The following is a 16,607-nucleotide window of genomic DNA, read 5'->3' on the forward strand; positions in this document are numbered from 1 at the left end:
AAGTAAAATACTGCAGATGCTGGAAATCTGAAATAAAGCTAGAAAGATGCTGCCAGATCTGGCACTATGTACAGAGTTAATGCTTTAAGCCTGATATGCCTGTTCTTCAGAACAGATCATGTAGATGTACCTGTAATAGCGAGCACTGAGCCAGGGATTTGAGTTCAAAATTAACAAGATCAAGATTAAAAAATATTTTTGGTGCCCACTGAAATAATTGGCCAACCAAAGAAAGCATTAATTAGCCTGAATGTGTAACAAATTTTTTTACAGTATTTCAGAGTACCCCAAAGTACTTTGCTACTGTTAAAATAGTTTTGAAGTGTCATCATTGTTGCAGGAAATGCAAGAGTAAATTTAAAAGCTGCACTGTCATAATTATCTTTCTCTTGCATGAAAGAAGAATACTACCAATGCTGAATCTGAAATGAGGTAGTGGGAGTGCTCAGCATGACTGGCAGCATCTGCAGGGATAGAAATAGTTAATTAGTTCTTAGTTGTATATGTCTATTCTTTGAAGAAAACATCATATTTTCCCACCACAGGTGCAGCCAAAAGTATTGAACATTTTGAAAAGATTTGTAGCTCAGGTTGAGGTTCTGGATGTGAGTTTGCTCGCTGAGCTGGAAGGTTCGTTTTCAGACGTTTCGTCACCATTCTAGGTAACATCATCAGTGAGCCTCCGACGAAGCACTGGTGTTAAAGTGGGACATAACATTTTCATCACTTTCTGTGTTTTCATAACTGAACATTTTCATCACTTTCTGTGTTTTGTTTTAGGTGATTTGTGGTTGATGGATAAATGTGGGCCAGTATATCATGAAGCACTTTCTTCTCCTTCAACATTGTATTTCCTTGGATTAATGTCTCATCTGAAAGACAGCATCTCTGACAGTACAGCACTCTCTCAGTCTATTACCAGGATGTCAGTGTGAATTTTGTTCTCAGTCTCTGGAGTGGGAGTTGCACCCATGACTTAACATGCTTTTCTCTGAACTGCAGTTGGTAACTTTTACTAGCACATCGACTTTGACTGACCCTACGGTGTACTGGGGCTCCTGGGAGCAAAGAATTTGTCCTGTTTACATTGTAGAGGGAGCTTTGAAATACTATCTGCGCTGTCTGAAAACACTGTCAGGTCTGCTGTAAAAGGGGCAGCATCACCTCACTTAGAGTACCGCAGTAAGTGTGTATGTCACTACCACCCTAAATGAAGGGAACATGAGACAGCTTGTATTTATGTCACTGCTGGCTTGCTGGATCACTGAATATACGGGATTTGTGAGTTATAATGGCTGACTGGGATTTGAATCATAAAAATTTACAGCACAAAGTTGGCTATTCGCCCCAGCACATCCATGTTTGGCCAATGAGATACCAATGATCTAATCCCACTTACCATCTCCTCAGGGGCATACCTTTGTAGGTTTGAGTCAATATCCTTTTTTAAAATGTGGTGAGGGTTTCTTCATGTCCTCCTGTTTCAGGTATTGAATTCCAGATCCTCACTGTCTCCTGGTGAAAAAAAAATCCCTTTGAACCCCCTTTTACTCATTTACCTCTGACCCTAAATTATTACCCCCTGGTCATGAACCTCCCAGCCAAGGGAAAGGGGAATAGAATGGTTAGGGAGGCCCTATCTAGAGTTCTTATCAGTTTATACATTCCAATTAGGCATCTCCTCAGCCTCCTCTGTTCCAAACAAAATAACCCTCATCGATCCAATCTCCCTCATAACTAAAATTCTCCAGCCTAGACAACATCTCAGTAAATCTCCTCTGCAGATGGCCTAAGCAGTATTTTACACAGTTTCAAGGTAATCTCCCTACTCTTCTATTCTATGCTGTGGGTAATAAAGGCGAGTATGAGTCTTGACCATCTCATTCATTCTTCCTGCCCTGGTACCTTCTGGAGGACTTGGTGCAGTGTAGGCTGTAGGCAGCAGGGTTTTAGCTTCTATGCAGTTTACAATAAGATGGGGGATAGGAGGTTGACCAGAAAGTCATTGGAATGGGTAGATATGGAGGTGATAAAACCGTAGATCCGGGCGTCAGTACCAGAGTCAGTTTTGGAGATGAATGACATCACTGGAGAGACAGCAGTTGGAATTGTGATAGAGCCATGTGGTTCAACATTAAAGTGCTTTACAACTCAAAGTCACTTCAGGCATGGAATAGATAAACAAATTCACCTTGAGCTAGTGGTGAGAGAGACAGATAGGATTAGAAGCACGCCTGCAGTGAGGTAAGAAGCTTGATCTTCTTGGTTAACTGGAGAGAAATGTTCTTCACCCAATAGTGGATGCCAGGAAACAAGAGAAATGGTCACAGGAGACAGTGATAAGATAGAACTATGTGCCATCAGCGCACAAGTGGAATCTGACACATGTTTCTGGATGAATTTGCCAAGGGGCAACAGTGGATGGGGCAGGGGGTGGGGGCAAAGATAAATTATTGGGGGACACTCAGAGATAACGGTGCAGAAATGGGAAGAGAACCCATTGCAAGAGATTGCAGGGCTACAGTTGGTATGGGTAGAACAGAACCAAGTGAAGGCAATCCCACTGAGCTGGCCAATGGAGAAAAGGCATTGTGAGAGAATGGTGAGATTGAACTGAGCCTGATAACTATTGCTATCAGATCCCGTTAACAAATCTGACTTGCATTCAGCCTTGCCAAGACATCACTGAAATCCAGACTGGTTTCAGCTTCCAGGTGAAGATAGCACATGTCTAAACCAAGCCTCTTATTCTCCTTTCATCAAGCACTTTGGTATAGCCTCTTTGTGAGTGGAATTTTGTATAAAATCATTTCTAGTTTGCTGGGATCTTGACAGACATCAACCAAGAAGAAAAAAAAGCTCATGCAAGCTTCCACCAATAATGTAAAAGAAGTTAAAATCATTTAATATTGAGATTTATATTTCAATTAACAGATTAACTTTTGTAACCGAGACAGTAGGAGAATTGATCAGTCATTTATTGTGTGTGCTCGGTGCAGATGGCAAAATTTAATGAAAATTACTCTTCCTGTGACAACTTCAAAAAACCGACAAACAAATAAGTGAATAGATGAAAAATTGTGTCAAAGAAATGTGTCAAACATTGTAACAAAGTGAAATAAGCTCAGTTTGTATACAGGACTGATTAGTTCTAAGCTAGCTGACAGAGTGGGAGGGAAGGGAATTGGTTCCCAGTAAAAGCACAAAACAGCAAAAGATGATGGGTTCGCTCTAAGAGATATCATTTTCTACCTGACACTCAGTGGATAGTCTGAACCAGAAAATTGTCAGTAGAAGTCCCACTCCAGATATTTGAACAACAGATACTCCAATGCACTGAGGGATTGCTGCATTGTCAGAGATACCATTAATCTGAAGCCCCAACCATTTTCTGGATGTGAAAGATCCCATGATCTCTATATTCTAGAAGAGCTGGGCAATTTTTGAGTTATCCTGGCCAGTATCTAACCCTCATCCAGTGTCACTGAAGTTGGATTATCTGGTTATTAATCACCTTGCTGCATGTGGAATCTTGTTGTGCATCCATTGACAACCATGCTTACCACCTGCCAACAGTGACTACATTTCACAAAGTACTTCACTGGCTGTAAAGCACTTTGATATATCCTACGGCAGTGAGAGACTTACAAGGAATGATACTTAAAAGCCTCATTGCAATTTTAAACCCCATGGGTCTGGTGCCTGTCAATGTATAAGATCCATGTGCTATCCCAGGGTAACACAGGATGAAACTTTATGAGAATAAGCACCACCAGCGAATTGTGAGCAGACTGGACTGTCCATCAGAAACGTTCATGTCCACTGCTCATCAGTTTTCACCCACTACAGACAAAGACCCAGCAATATGATACTGTCGGCGGGGTTGGGCGTGGGGGGCGGTGTTTTTCCCGATATCAGACCAGTTCATGGAAAATTGGAGTTCGGTTTTTCTCACTGGCCTTGAAGCCACAATCACTGGTTGCCTTGATGTGAAGACCAATCACACTCACCTCCCCTGTGGAGCTCAGCTTTTCCATCTATGTTTTCCGTCCAAGACCGTCGTGAGGCCAGGACCTAAGTGATGTGGCCGAAACAAGGTGAACATCAATGAGCAGATTATTGCTCAGTAGGTGCTGCTTGATAGCGCTGTAAATGATACTATTTATTACTTTGCTAATGGTCTAGCTCAACCTAACCGGGTGCTAGTTGAATCAGATTTACTTTTTGTGGTTTATCCCAGGAAACTTCCCCACTTTGTCAAGTCACTGCCAATGCTGTACTTGTACTGGAACAAGTGGATGGGGTGCAACAAGTTGTGGAGCACCTGGTTTCAGTGATGCAGAAAGTTGGCAGGTGACAAGCTCGAAAATGAAGGTCCTTTTAAGAATGACCAGAACATGCATCAGGAATAATAAAGAGCTGCTGTAGCTCTTTGCAGCATTTGCTGTTTTTTTTCTCTAGTAAGGAGCGTGTGTCAGGAAGGAGAGAGCAGACTTGTGTTTGTATTGAACTGTGAAGAGCAAGAAGTTGGAGGCATGCAGCATAGCATCCGAACCAGTAGCCTTTGTGCTAATCAGTGCCTTTTCTTGACATTACATGGAGTGAATCGAATTGGCTGAACACTGGCCTCTGTAAGGAGGATGAGATAGATCATCCACTCAGCAGGTCGGGCCGAAGATGCTTGTCCTTTACATTGATGTTCTGGGTTCTCATGCCATTGATAATTGGGATAAAGATCAGGATTTGAGTGAAGAATTGAGTGCAGAGTGAAGATTGATAAAGATCAGTCATCTCCTCTGGTTAGTTGTTCAATTGTCCACCATCATTCATGACTGGATGTAACAGGTTTGCATAGGTTGGAGCTGATCATTGGTTGTGTGAATGCTTAGCTCTGCCTGTCATATATTCCTTTGCATGCTGTGTCTTGTGCTGTATGATTGGAGCTGTTGCTAGCCTGCTGCCCTGCACTCTTCATTGAACTAAGGTTGATCATTGGCTTAGCTTTATGATTCTGGTAGCGTCAGTGGTGGGGGATGAATCTGTTGGATCAGAAAATCACAGACTGTGTTTGAAATAACTGCTGCTGATGGCCCACACACTTTGTTAATGCACAGTTTTGAAGTGCTGGGTCTGATCTGCTTCTCTGTTTCATTTCGCACAGTGATTGCATTGGTGACACGATCAAGGGTGTCCTCAATGTGAACAAGAACATGACCCACAGTTAGCAACTGATTGGAGTCCCACACCACAGGCAGTTTTCTAAATTTCTCAATGTTTCACCTCACTCTGTTTTATCTGCACTTCACATGCAAAGGAGAAAAACAGAATGTTTTCACCAACATACCTTGGCCCGGTTGCTATATCTTTAGATGGGAAACAAAGTCTGGACAGCATTAATCTAATGCAAAATGTATGGATTCAACCTCCATACGAATCTCCTCTTGATCTTAGAATTAGTCAGCACTGATTGGGGGCAGCCCTGATTGGTAAAACAACAAGATAAAGCTGTGTGAGGAAAGGAATTCCACACAGAAGGTTTACCTCTTGAAGTTATTTCTCAGATTCAGTATTGTTTGGATATGCAGGCAGAATTTTGTCTTAATTTGCTCATCTCAATCTGTTACTGAACTATTTGGCCCATCATGTCCGTACTAAGTCACCAAATGAGCATTATGACCAATACCTATTCTCCTGGCTTTCCCATATCCCTGCACACTGTTTCTGTTCAAATAATGTGCAGAGATATGGGAAAAGGCAAGAGAATAGGTGAAGTGATTCCAAATAAACCTGTTGGACTGTAACATGGCCTTGTGTGATTTCTCACCTCGTCCACCCCAGTCCAGCATCAGCACCTCCACATCATGCCTTTGGTCGTGAGCCCAGGATTCTCCATGCCTTATTTACTGGTCTGTCTGCCTTGCGTTTGTCAATGATCTATGCACATACACAGCCAGGTCCCACTGTACCTTCATATGCTTTCAAATAATACCCCAATTTTATATTGTCTGTCCATGACATTCCTATCAAAATGCATCATCTCACACTTGTCTGCACTGAACTTCATCTGCTGCCTTTCTGCCCACTCCACCCAGCTTGTTAACATCCTTTTGGAGTTCTACCCCACCCTCACAGTTTTAAATCTTCCAAGTTATCCTAACTATATACTTTGAAATTGTCCTCTGTCTACCAAGATCTAGATTATTAATATGGAGTCTAATCCAATACTAAATGTTAAAGCAAATCAGCATGGTCAATGCAATAACTGATGGACACAAAACCACAGCATTAAAGGTGTGTAACATGCAGCAAATATTGGTACCAGATTGTTCTCCTAGCAGCCTCCCAACTCTGTAAAATTGAGCTCAAGTAAAATACTGTTTCCTAACTCACCCTCTGCTCAAATACCCATTGTACAGGCATCCAGTTCAACAACAAGTCAGTTTTAGAATTCTTATCCTTATTTTCAAATCCTTTCCTCTGCCTAGCTCTGCATTCTCCTCCAGACTTGTAATCCTCCAAGACCTTCCAAGGAGTCATCATATTAGGCTGAAGGCCCAACTCCTGTGCTACATGAGAATCAACTCACCTGTCCGCCCAATACTTTGTCATTTGCACACACATTTTATTACACAGTTGGAATCCAGAGATCTGGGCACACAATTCAGAGAATGTGAGCTCAAATCTTACCAAGGCATTTGAGAATTTGAAATCATGTTATAAAATATCAGTAATTTCTTTTTAAAAAAACCTGCTATGTTAGGTGACCAAGAAGGTGCTTAATTGGTTAAATAATTGGTTTGCTGGTGTCATAGAGAAGGAAATCGACTGGAATAAAAACAAGTACTATGAATGCTGGAAACCTGAAACAAACACAGAAAACTGCTGGAGAAACTCATCAGGTCTGGCAGCATCTGTGGAGAGAGAAACGGAGTTAACATTTTGAGTCCGATATGACTCCTCCTCAGAACAAAAGAGCCGTACCAGACCTGACACCATTACCTCAGAGATAGCAAGAACTGCAGATTCTGGAGTCCGAGGAGCAGGAAAGTTTTCTGAAAAAGGGTGCCCGCCCAAAACGTCAACTTTCCTGCTCCTCTGATGCTGCCTGGTCTGCTGTGTTCCTCCAGCTCCACACTGTGTTATCTTCGAAGTATTAACTGTTTTTTTCCCAACAGATGCTGCTGGACTTGATGAGTTTCTCCAGCAATTTTCCATGTCTGTTTAAGGAAGCCTATTGCCTGTACACGTGAGTTGAATCCCACATGAATGTAATTGACTCTTAATTAGCATCTGAGATGGCCTTGCCAGCAGTTTTTAGAAAATCACTCCAAAGAATTACTTGATCCATGAACTCCTTAATGATTCTAAGAGAAAACACGAAAACACTTCCTGGGGAGGTAACTAAGGGACAGACCTTGCCCATGCTGGCCATATCCCAATACTTAACAAAAACAAAACTGGGCTAAGTGAGCCCTTATTATTAAACCTGTCCATTTTCCCTCATCATCCTCTATCTGCACTCTTCTTTGTGTGCCTTTTTCTGTCTTCATATCATCAAGTACTGAAGACATTAAGGAGCAGTGGCAGGCACCAGAAATGATGGATGCTGTCCAAAAGTTGGTGTTGCTAAATGTTATTCCTCCTCTCTCTTCAGATACCTTGTCTCCATTTCTCAGTCAGTCTCACGGCTCAGTTTGAAAGATGAAGCTCCCTCTGGCAATTGGTTTAGTCCTGATAATGGAAGTTCTCTTGATGGATGGGATTCATGCAGCCAAAAGAAGACAAATGAAGCTAAGGGACAGAATGATTGCAGGTAAGGAGAACCACTGAGAGATAAGAAACACAGTATGGAAGCCTGATATTCTGCCTAAAATGGTGAAGGCCTGAACCGATTCACTTGTAAACAGTGCGTTATTTTAAGAATCCTGTCTTTAATCGAGGCTACGCAGTTGCTACAACTTGTTAATGTTACATGTCAATGGATCACATCAGGAGTAGAGGAATCCACGGATAATTCGTCTCACTTAGCTGCTTTTGGCTGGAATGAGAGGGACAGCAAGGAAGCAAGGAAATGTGGACACATCTGCAGATTAATTCTGTGGCACTTCATTGTTGCTATGATTCTGAGTTTAATTGGAGTACTCCTGAGAGCTGTCTACCTTCCTCGTTTCTCACTGTTTGGGAAACAGCTGCGGATTAGAGAGAAAAAGGTAGGATTTTCATAGCCCCAACAAAAAAGAGATTTCCCCATGTTGAAGTATGAATAGTTTTGTGAAGCAATATTCAAAATGGTCCCTTGTTTTGTTTTTATACTGAATGTTGCAAGTAATACTAGTTAACAGACTTGCGCACGCATGATATTAGGAACAGGAGTTGGTCATTCAGCCCTCAATCTGGCTGAGCCATCATGGATTGATCCAATGTGGTTCAAGTTAGAATTAGATTTTATTTTTCGCTTGCCTAAGTATAGGAATACGAGTATAGGGAGAAGTGTACAAATTTGCCATTCTCTGATGTCACCTTGGTTACAAAAACCAGAATATTAAAAAAAAGCTGAAATAAAAGAAAACCAAATTATAAGAAAAACGTGCAGATATTAAAGACTACGTCTTATCTCCTTAAAGATATATGAAGCCACCAATGCAGGCACCCGGGCCTAGCCAGGGGCTGAAGCCTTGGTCAGCCTGCGATTCTCACATCAGTTACCAGAAGGAGCTGCATTCTTGTTGCTGCTGACAATGCAGCTGTTACCTCTGATGGCTGGAGGAGTTTTACCACCCCCATACCTTTACACTCCCTGGTCAATCAAGAGCCTAATATAGTCTTAAAAGCCTGTAATGAAATCTGCGTCCACTGTGTTTTGGGGAAGACAGTTCCAAAGCCATAACCCTTGGAGAAAAGATTTCTCCTCGTCGCTACCTTAAATGTGAGACCCTTTAATTTTAAACCATCTCTTAGTTCTCGTCTCTCCCACAACAGGAAACATCTGTTCAGCATCCATTTTATTAAGTTCCCTTAGGACTTACATGTTTCAATAAGACCATTTCTCATTCTTCTACAGTATAATGGCTATACATCCAAGTTATCCAATCTTTCCTTTAAGTTAAGCCCTTCAACCTTGGAAAAATTCAAGTGAACCTTCCCTGAACTGCTTCTAATGCAATTATTTACTTCCTTAAGTTATCAGACCAAAAGATGAAATCTCACTAATGCCAAATACTACTGTCATAACAATTAGTTATTTTTATATCCCACTTGCTTTGAATAACTGACAAGCTTCAAACTGCCTTCCTAATTATTTGCCGTAACTAAATTTGTGATTTGTGTGTCAGAAAACCAAAGTATTGTAAGTAAGATCATATTTAGGAATTTATGTTACTTCCCTAATTTATATTATTCATAATGACATAAAGATTTGGGCTATAACATAAAACTTATGACTTTGTCAGGTAAAATTTTCCAAAATTACATATTAGCCCACATTTATAATAGGAAACATTCCCAAGCTACAATGTTGTAAAGCTTGCAGGAGGGGAGACAAATGGTTGAAATTCTTATTTCTACTCATTCTGTGGCACTGGATAGCAGGAAAAGGCTCATCGATAATGCCCCGGTAATTTGTGCAACATGAACTAGTCGGTGACAATAGCTCTTTGCAGGAACTAATCAGAGCATCAGAAATGATTTGATTATTTGTATTTTATCCCTCAACACATCCTATTTATACAGGAAACTTTTTTACAAAGAACCTTTTGTGACTCGGGGGAGGGCTCAGCAGAGGTTATTAAAGTTTTCAAACCAAGTAATAGGGCAGAGAGCACAGTAAAGTCAGGAATCTAACTTCAGGCACAGCAGATAAGGGGACAACTATGAAAAGGGGGGCAGTCAACACAGGATGAGACTGTTATATTTAATTATATTTAAATGCATGTAGAATAGCATTTATTGTCACTTAAGACTATTCTACATGTACTATATGAAACAAGCTAAATGAGCTTCTGGCAAAGATTGAAATTAACAGATACAACGTTGGAAGTATCACAGAGATGTGACTGCAACGCGATCAGGGCTGGAAACTAAAGATCAAAGTCATTGAGTGTATTTAGGACAGAGATAGATAGATAAGTTCTTGAGTGGTAAGGAGGATCAAAGATTATGGGGATAAGCCAGAAGAATGGAGTTGAGAAAAGTATCAGCTGTGATTGAATGGCGGAGCAGACTCTATGGCCTGAATCGACTAATTCTGCTTCTGTATCGTACAGTCTCATTGACTTCAGGGCCTCCCAAATACACTGCAATCAGTGACTTACTCCTTTATAATGCAGGGGTACATAACAGTCAATTTGCACGCAGGAAGCTCCCGCCGACAACAGGATAATTAGATCATCAGTTTTTAGTAATGAAAGGATAAATTTAAGGCAGGACAGAAGGAGAGCTCTTTAAACAGTTGTTTTGGAGTCTTTCACAATCACCTGACTGTTAGTTTTTTCAGTGGATGCATATTGGCCAATTTAGGATGGATGAGATTTATTAATTGGCTGTCAAGTGAGGTATGAAGGTCTGAAGTTAGAGAAAATCAGTAGGGAAACTAAATAAGTATTTTGTTTAAAAAATACTAAAACTTGAAATAAGGTTATTTGACCATTTCTAATTTTCTTCCCGCCTACCCCCTTCACCTGATGGTGCAGCCTTTTAAGGTTACAGATCTGACTTTTAACACCTAGCCCTGAAAAGTGATAGCCATTTCAACATACTCCTTAGGGCTCTTGTGGTACAGTGGTAGACTCCCTACCTCCTGGGCTAGGACACCCGGGGTCAAGTCCCACCTGCTCTAGTGGTGTGAAATATTTATTGGAAAATATGTAACCTACTCCTGTCAAAAGCAGGCGATGCCCTGGATAGACTTAGTTCAGAAGAGTCAAGAATGGCCTCTTCATCTTAGAGGCCTATGTGTAGCCAAAACATCGCCACATACATAACGAGGGGGGAACTGAGGAAAATGCAGAGCCTTCACTGGGACTTGAGACAAGGTCATTGCAGATGTGTCTTGTGGGGTAAGGTCTAATCCACCACCACATGAGAGACATCTCAAGATCCATGCTCCAGAAGCTGGCAAACTAGAAAACTCATTACTTCCAATGTTTACAGTTGTAGCGCCTACCACGAGGGTGGGGAATGCAGGTGACCCTACTTTTGTTCTAGGGAGAAGACGATTCAGAATTGTGTGTGTCCTTTCCAATACACACCACATTCCCCATCCTTTACTAGATCTCTGCTCTGGATTCACCTCCTTGTTGATGGGTTCGCTTCCCCAGATTGTACCCCCAGCAATGGCCGGCACATGAAGGGACCTCTGCCTGAACCCTCACGCTTGTCAAAGGTCAAGAGTTGACGTTCTAGGTTAGGGGCATCTCTGTCTAACTAAGCCTATCCAGGGCCTAGCCTGCTTTTGACAGGAGTAGGTTACATATTTTCCAATAAATATTTCACACCGCTAGAGCAGGTGGGACTTGACCCCGGGTGTCCTGGCCCAGGAGGTAGGGAGTCTACCACTGTACCACAAGAGCCCTGAGGAGTATGTTGAAATGGCTATCATTTTTCAGGGTTAGGTGTTTACATTGAATTAAAGAAGGGAAAACTTGAATAAACAGACCGTAAAAGTCAGATATATAATCTTAAACTGAAGCATGCCAGAACATAGAGTTCCAAATCAATAGATTTCAGATCTTGAATAAATAATGAAATAATCAGTACTGCGCTTTAATTACTGTTATCTCAGTTCGCTCCAACAAACCTTACCTTTCATTTCAGATAGAAAGTGTACGACAGGTCCCATGGATCTGCTGTTTATTATTGACAGTTCCAGGAGTGTCCGCCCTTTTGAGTTCGAGCTGATGAGGAACTTTGTGATTGACATGATCAATTTCCTGAATGTGGGACCTGATGCTGCCAGGATTGCTATGATCCAGTACTCCAGCCAGATCCAGAATATCTTCTCCTTCAAGACCTTCCAGAAGAAAGCTGACATGATCAAGAGTATCAAGGAGGTGATCCCATTGGCCCAGGGCACAATGACCGGCTTAGCCATCAAGTACGCCATGAGCATCGCTTTCACTGAGAAAGAGGGTGCGCGTCCCCTGGTGCAGAAAATCCCAAGAGTTGCCATCATTATAACAGATGGGAGGCCCCAGGACCGGGTCACCGAGGTAGCAGCAGAGGCTCGGGCGTCTGGTATTGAGATCTATGCCGTCGGGGTGCAGAGAGCAGAGATGTCCTCCCTCAGAGCCATGGCCTCTTTGCCACATGAGGAACACGTCTTCCTGGTTGAGACCTTTGACCTGATTAATCAATTTGCGAAGACCTTCAAGGACAAGCTATGTTGTAAGTGATAAAAATACCTCATCTCGCGAGCTCTTTGCCACAGTGAGGGAGGCCAGACCATTGTATGTCTCTTTGCAGTAGAAAAGTTAGCAGCTTTTGTTGTGTGTTCCCTCCCTGAAAGAGCACCTCAGTGAGTCTCTATTCCTTGCAAATTGATTCCCTTACCATCTATGTACCTGCTTCCACCAGGCACAGCATTCCAGTTCCTAAGCAATCAAGATCATAAAAATGTTTCCCCTCATGTTGCCAATGCTTCTTGTGCCTTTTATCTTAAGTCACTGACCTCTGGTTGATCCTAAGCTGCATTAATAGTTGTCTGGTTGTCCAGAACTCGAGTACTGCTGAAAAGAGATTCATCTTGTCAAAGCTTTATGTTTTGTACGCGTCAGGACAATTTGCAAGATCTCCAATGTGAAGGGAAACTAATATCTAAGCTGTGTGATAGTGGAGCATTAATTGGTTGGTAAGTAGAAGTTGCCATGGAGAATGCTCTCAAACTTTGACAAAATCTGTCTTGTTTCAGCAAAACCCTAGCTGTAATATCAACCTGTATTTGACACTCTATTTAGTATTTTTTTGAAAATTCACTTCTGAAATGTGGGTGTGGCTGGCCGGGCCAGCATTTATCACCTGCCTGTAGTTGCCCTTGAGAAAGTGGTCGTGACCTGCCTTCCTGAACTGCTGTCGTCCATGTGGTGCAGATATAGCCACAATGCCATTAGGGAGGGAGTTCCAGGATTTTGACCCAGCAACACTGAAGGTACGGTGGTATATTTTCAAGTCAGGTGGTGAGTGGCTTGGAGGGGAACTTGGAGGTGGTGGTGTTCCCATGTAACTGCTACCCTTGCAGGAAACATTTTGCTACATAATGACGAGCAATTGTGCCTGACTAATACCCCAAGCTGTGTATTAACCGTAAGACCATAACACATAGGAGCAGAAATTAGGCCATTCAGCCCATCAAGTCTGCTCCCCCATTCAATCATGGCTGCTAAGCTCCTCAACTCCATTCTCCTACTTTTTCTCCATAACCCTTGGACCCCTTAACAATCAAAAACCTATCTATCTCAGTCTTAAATGTACTCAATGGCCTGGCCTCCACAGCCTTCTGTGGCAGTGAATTCCATAGATTCACCACTCTCTGGCTGAAGAAGTTTCTCATTATCTCTGTTCTAAAAGGTCTTCTCTTTACTCTAAGGCTGTGCCCTCGGGTCCTAGACTCTTCTATCAATGGAAGCATCTTCCCAACATCCACTTTGACCAGGCCACTCAGTATTCTGAAAGTTTCAATTAGATGCCCTCATCCTTCTAAACTCCAATGAGTACAGAACCAGAGTCCTCAAACATTCCTCATATGTTAAGCTTTTCATTCCTGGGACCATTCTCATGAACCTCCTCTGAACCGGCTCCAGGGCCAGTACATCCTTCCTGAGACAACTGCACACAGTACTCCAAATGTGGCTTAACCAGAGCCTTATAAAGCCTCAGTAGTACATCCCTGCTTTTATATTCAAGTCCTCTCAAAATAAATGCCAACATTACATTTACCTTTCCCAGTCTATAAGAATTCAAGTCCTTTGTTCACCAATAACGTTCCCTGTAAGTTGTGCCTGATGCAGTCACTGGGATACCCTGCACACACTCGGCCATGCTCCAAAGTAAGATTGCCACTTCCTTTTAAACATACAGTATTTAGAATTCACAAGCATTCTGTGCAGGATTGAAATAAATTAGGGGAACATTGTTCATTTGTGTATAATGCACACTGATCTTCTTGAGACCCATAGTTATGTGTTACCTCACACAAAACTCTTGAACCTTCAACACTTCTTATTCACTCATTTTGCTAGTAACCCAAGTTCAATTTTGACTTGAGCCCTTTTCCTTCCAGCTCAAGACCTGTGTGCTAATGCAAATCATGGCTGTGAACAAATCTGTACCAGCACACCTGGATCCTTCCGCTGTGCATGCCGTGAGGGCTATGTGCTGAACCCAGACAAGAAGACGTGCACAGGTACACTTGGGTGATACTTTATTTCGGGAGGTTATAAACTGATAATAAAATGCTTCTTTAGCTGTTAATGAGCCGGTTGCAAGTTACAGAAATGAAAGGCATGGAATCCGAGCATCCACGTTGAATTGATACTGCCGCAACTGAGTGGTGAACTTCTTGTAGCCAGAATGCTGCACTCATTTCGCAAAGCAAATAGAGTCATAGAGTTGTACAGCATGGAAACAGACCCTTTGATCCAACTGGTCCGTGCCGACCTGGTATCCTAAACTAATCTAGTCCCATTTGCCTGTGTTTGACCCATAATCTTCTAAACCTTTCCTATTCATATATCTGTCCAGACGCCTTTTAAATGTTGCAATTGTACTCACCTCCACTTCTTCCTCTGGCAGCTCATTCTATACACGCATCACCCTCTGTGTGAGAAAGTTGCCCCTCTGTTCCTTTTTAACTCTTTCCTCTCTCACCTTAAACCTCTGTGTCCCCCCCCCCCGCCCCAGTTTTGGACACCCCTACCCCAGGGAAAAGACCTTGGCTATTCACCCTATCCAAGTCCCTCGTGATTTTATAAGCCTCTGTAAGGTCACCCCTCAGCCTCCGATGCTCCAGGGAAAATAGCCCCAGCCTATTCAGCCTCTCTGTGTAGCCCAAAACCTCCAACCCTGGCAACGTCCTTTTAAATCTTTTCAGAATCCTTTCAAGTTTAACAACATCCTTCCTGTAGCAGGGAGACCAGAATTGTACGCAGTATTCGAAAAGTGGCCTCACCTATGTCCTGTACAGCTGCAACATGACATCCCAACTCCTATACTCAACACACTGACCAGTGAAGGCAGCCATGCCAAATGCCACGTTCACCACGCTGTCTGCCTGCCACGTTCACCACCCTGTCTGCCTGCCACGTTCACCACCCTGTCTGCCTGCCACGTTCACCACGCTGTCTGCCTGCCACGTTCACCACGCTGTCTGCCTGCCACGTTCACCACCCTGTCGGCCTCCTTTTCAATGAGGAACTTGAGTCTGTGGCGCACTCGCGTCACATTCAAAGGCAGCACTACAACAGCACTCTGAAGGGTTCAACTAGACATTTTGACATTGATCCTGAGCACTGGGAGAATCTTACCCATGATCGTGTGACCAAATAACAAAAACATACAGCCCTCCTTCTCCACGTATCTGAGGCAGATACAACACACAAGGGCAAGAAATCCTGAGCCAACAACTAGCCCAAAGCTCAGTTGTGTGTAGTGCCCTGAGCTGTTTACTGGTCAGGCTCGGAAAAAGTAGTGATTGAATTAAGAATTGTAACGGTGGGAGTGAGAAAAGAGCATAGTGGTAGAAATTTCTAGATTGTTTTAACCTGTGAATGTGTATTCCTCCATAGCTATTGACCTCTGCTCCTATGGAGACCATGACTGTGAGCAGATATGCGTCAGCTCTCCAGGTTCATACAAGTGTAGTTGTCGTGAGGGCTTCACGCTGAACCCAGACAAGAAGACTTGCAGTGGTAAGTATTTTAATCCTATCTGTTTTTAATACTGTGCATCCTGTTTCGATCCCAGCTGAAGGTACTGTTTGACAAGTGAGATCCCAGAATGAAATATAACTTGATAAATAATATGTTTCATTTTTTAAAGTTGGTTCATGCAGTGCATAGACACGGAGGCATTTTCACATAATATTGCAAATGTTCACAGAACAACAGAATGGTGAGTTTATTTACAAAATACAAATAAACTGAAGTATATATAATAGTTAGAAAGATCTCAACACATACATTAAAACAAAGTTTCAACCTGATTCCCAACACCATTCCATTACTAAATGCCAGACAAATAGCGCTCCTATTTCAGCTTTACTTCACAGAAGCTGTTCAAATTATTTCTCTTGAACAGTGGAGACAATTTATGATTCCATTCCAATGGTATAATCCTTTTACATTTCTAATGTCCTAAATGTACTTTAACAACTTGAAGATTTTGAGGCAAACTTCTCCTGGCTTGGAAGGTTCACAGAGTAGAAAAACTTCTGCCAAAGTTACTGATTCCCCTGAACGGAACCAGGAAAACTTAGTTCCTCTGCTGGAAGAAACTAAGCTGTTGTCTGGACTGAACTCTGGATTCTTCACAACTTAAAGCTTTGAACATTCTGTTCTAAAGACAATAAAGGAGTGAAGTTTTAAATAACTTCATATCATAACAGTTAGTCAGACCTT

The 16,607-nt window shown here is 42.3% G+C and overlaps 1 protein-coding gene across 2 annotated transcripts in view; it reads left to right on the forward strand.

The window, feature by feature from the left end:
* The window catches only part of matn4 (matrilin 4), a 69,534-nt gene that overhangs the window by 31,187 nt on the left and 21,740 nt on the right, over window positions 1-16,607 (forward strand). For both annotated transcript variants that reach the window (XM_059652730.1, XM_059652728.1), the window contains 4 exons: window positions 7,655-7,813; window positions 11,812-12,381; window positions 14,273-14,395; window positions 15,777-15,899. In XM_059652730.1, coding sequence (XP_059508713.1) covers window positions 7,702-7,813; window positions 11,812-12,381; window positions 14,273-14,395; window positions 15,777-15,899 — 928 coding nt within the window. In that variant the 5' untranslated portion in view covers window positions 7,655-7,701. The remainder of the gene's footprint in view (window positions 1-7,654; window positions 7,814-11,811; window positions 12,382-14,272; window positions 14,396-15,776; window positions 15,900-16,607) is intronic.

Source organism: Stegostoma tigrinum, chromosome 19 (assembly GCF_030684315.1).
Source record: "Stegostoma tigrinum isolate sSteTig4 chromosome 19, sSteTig4.hap1, whole genome shotgun sequence".
Lineage (NCBI taxonomy): Eukaryota > Metazoa > Chordata > Chondrichthyes > Orectolobiformes > Stegostomatidae > Stegostoma > Stegostoma tigrinum.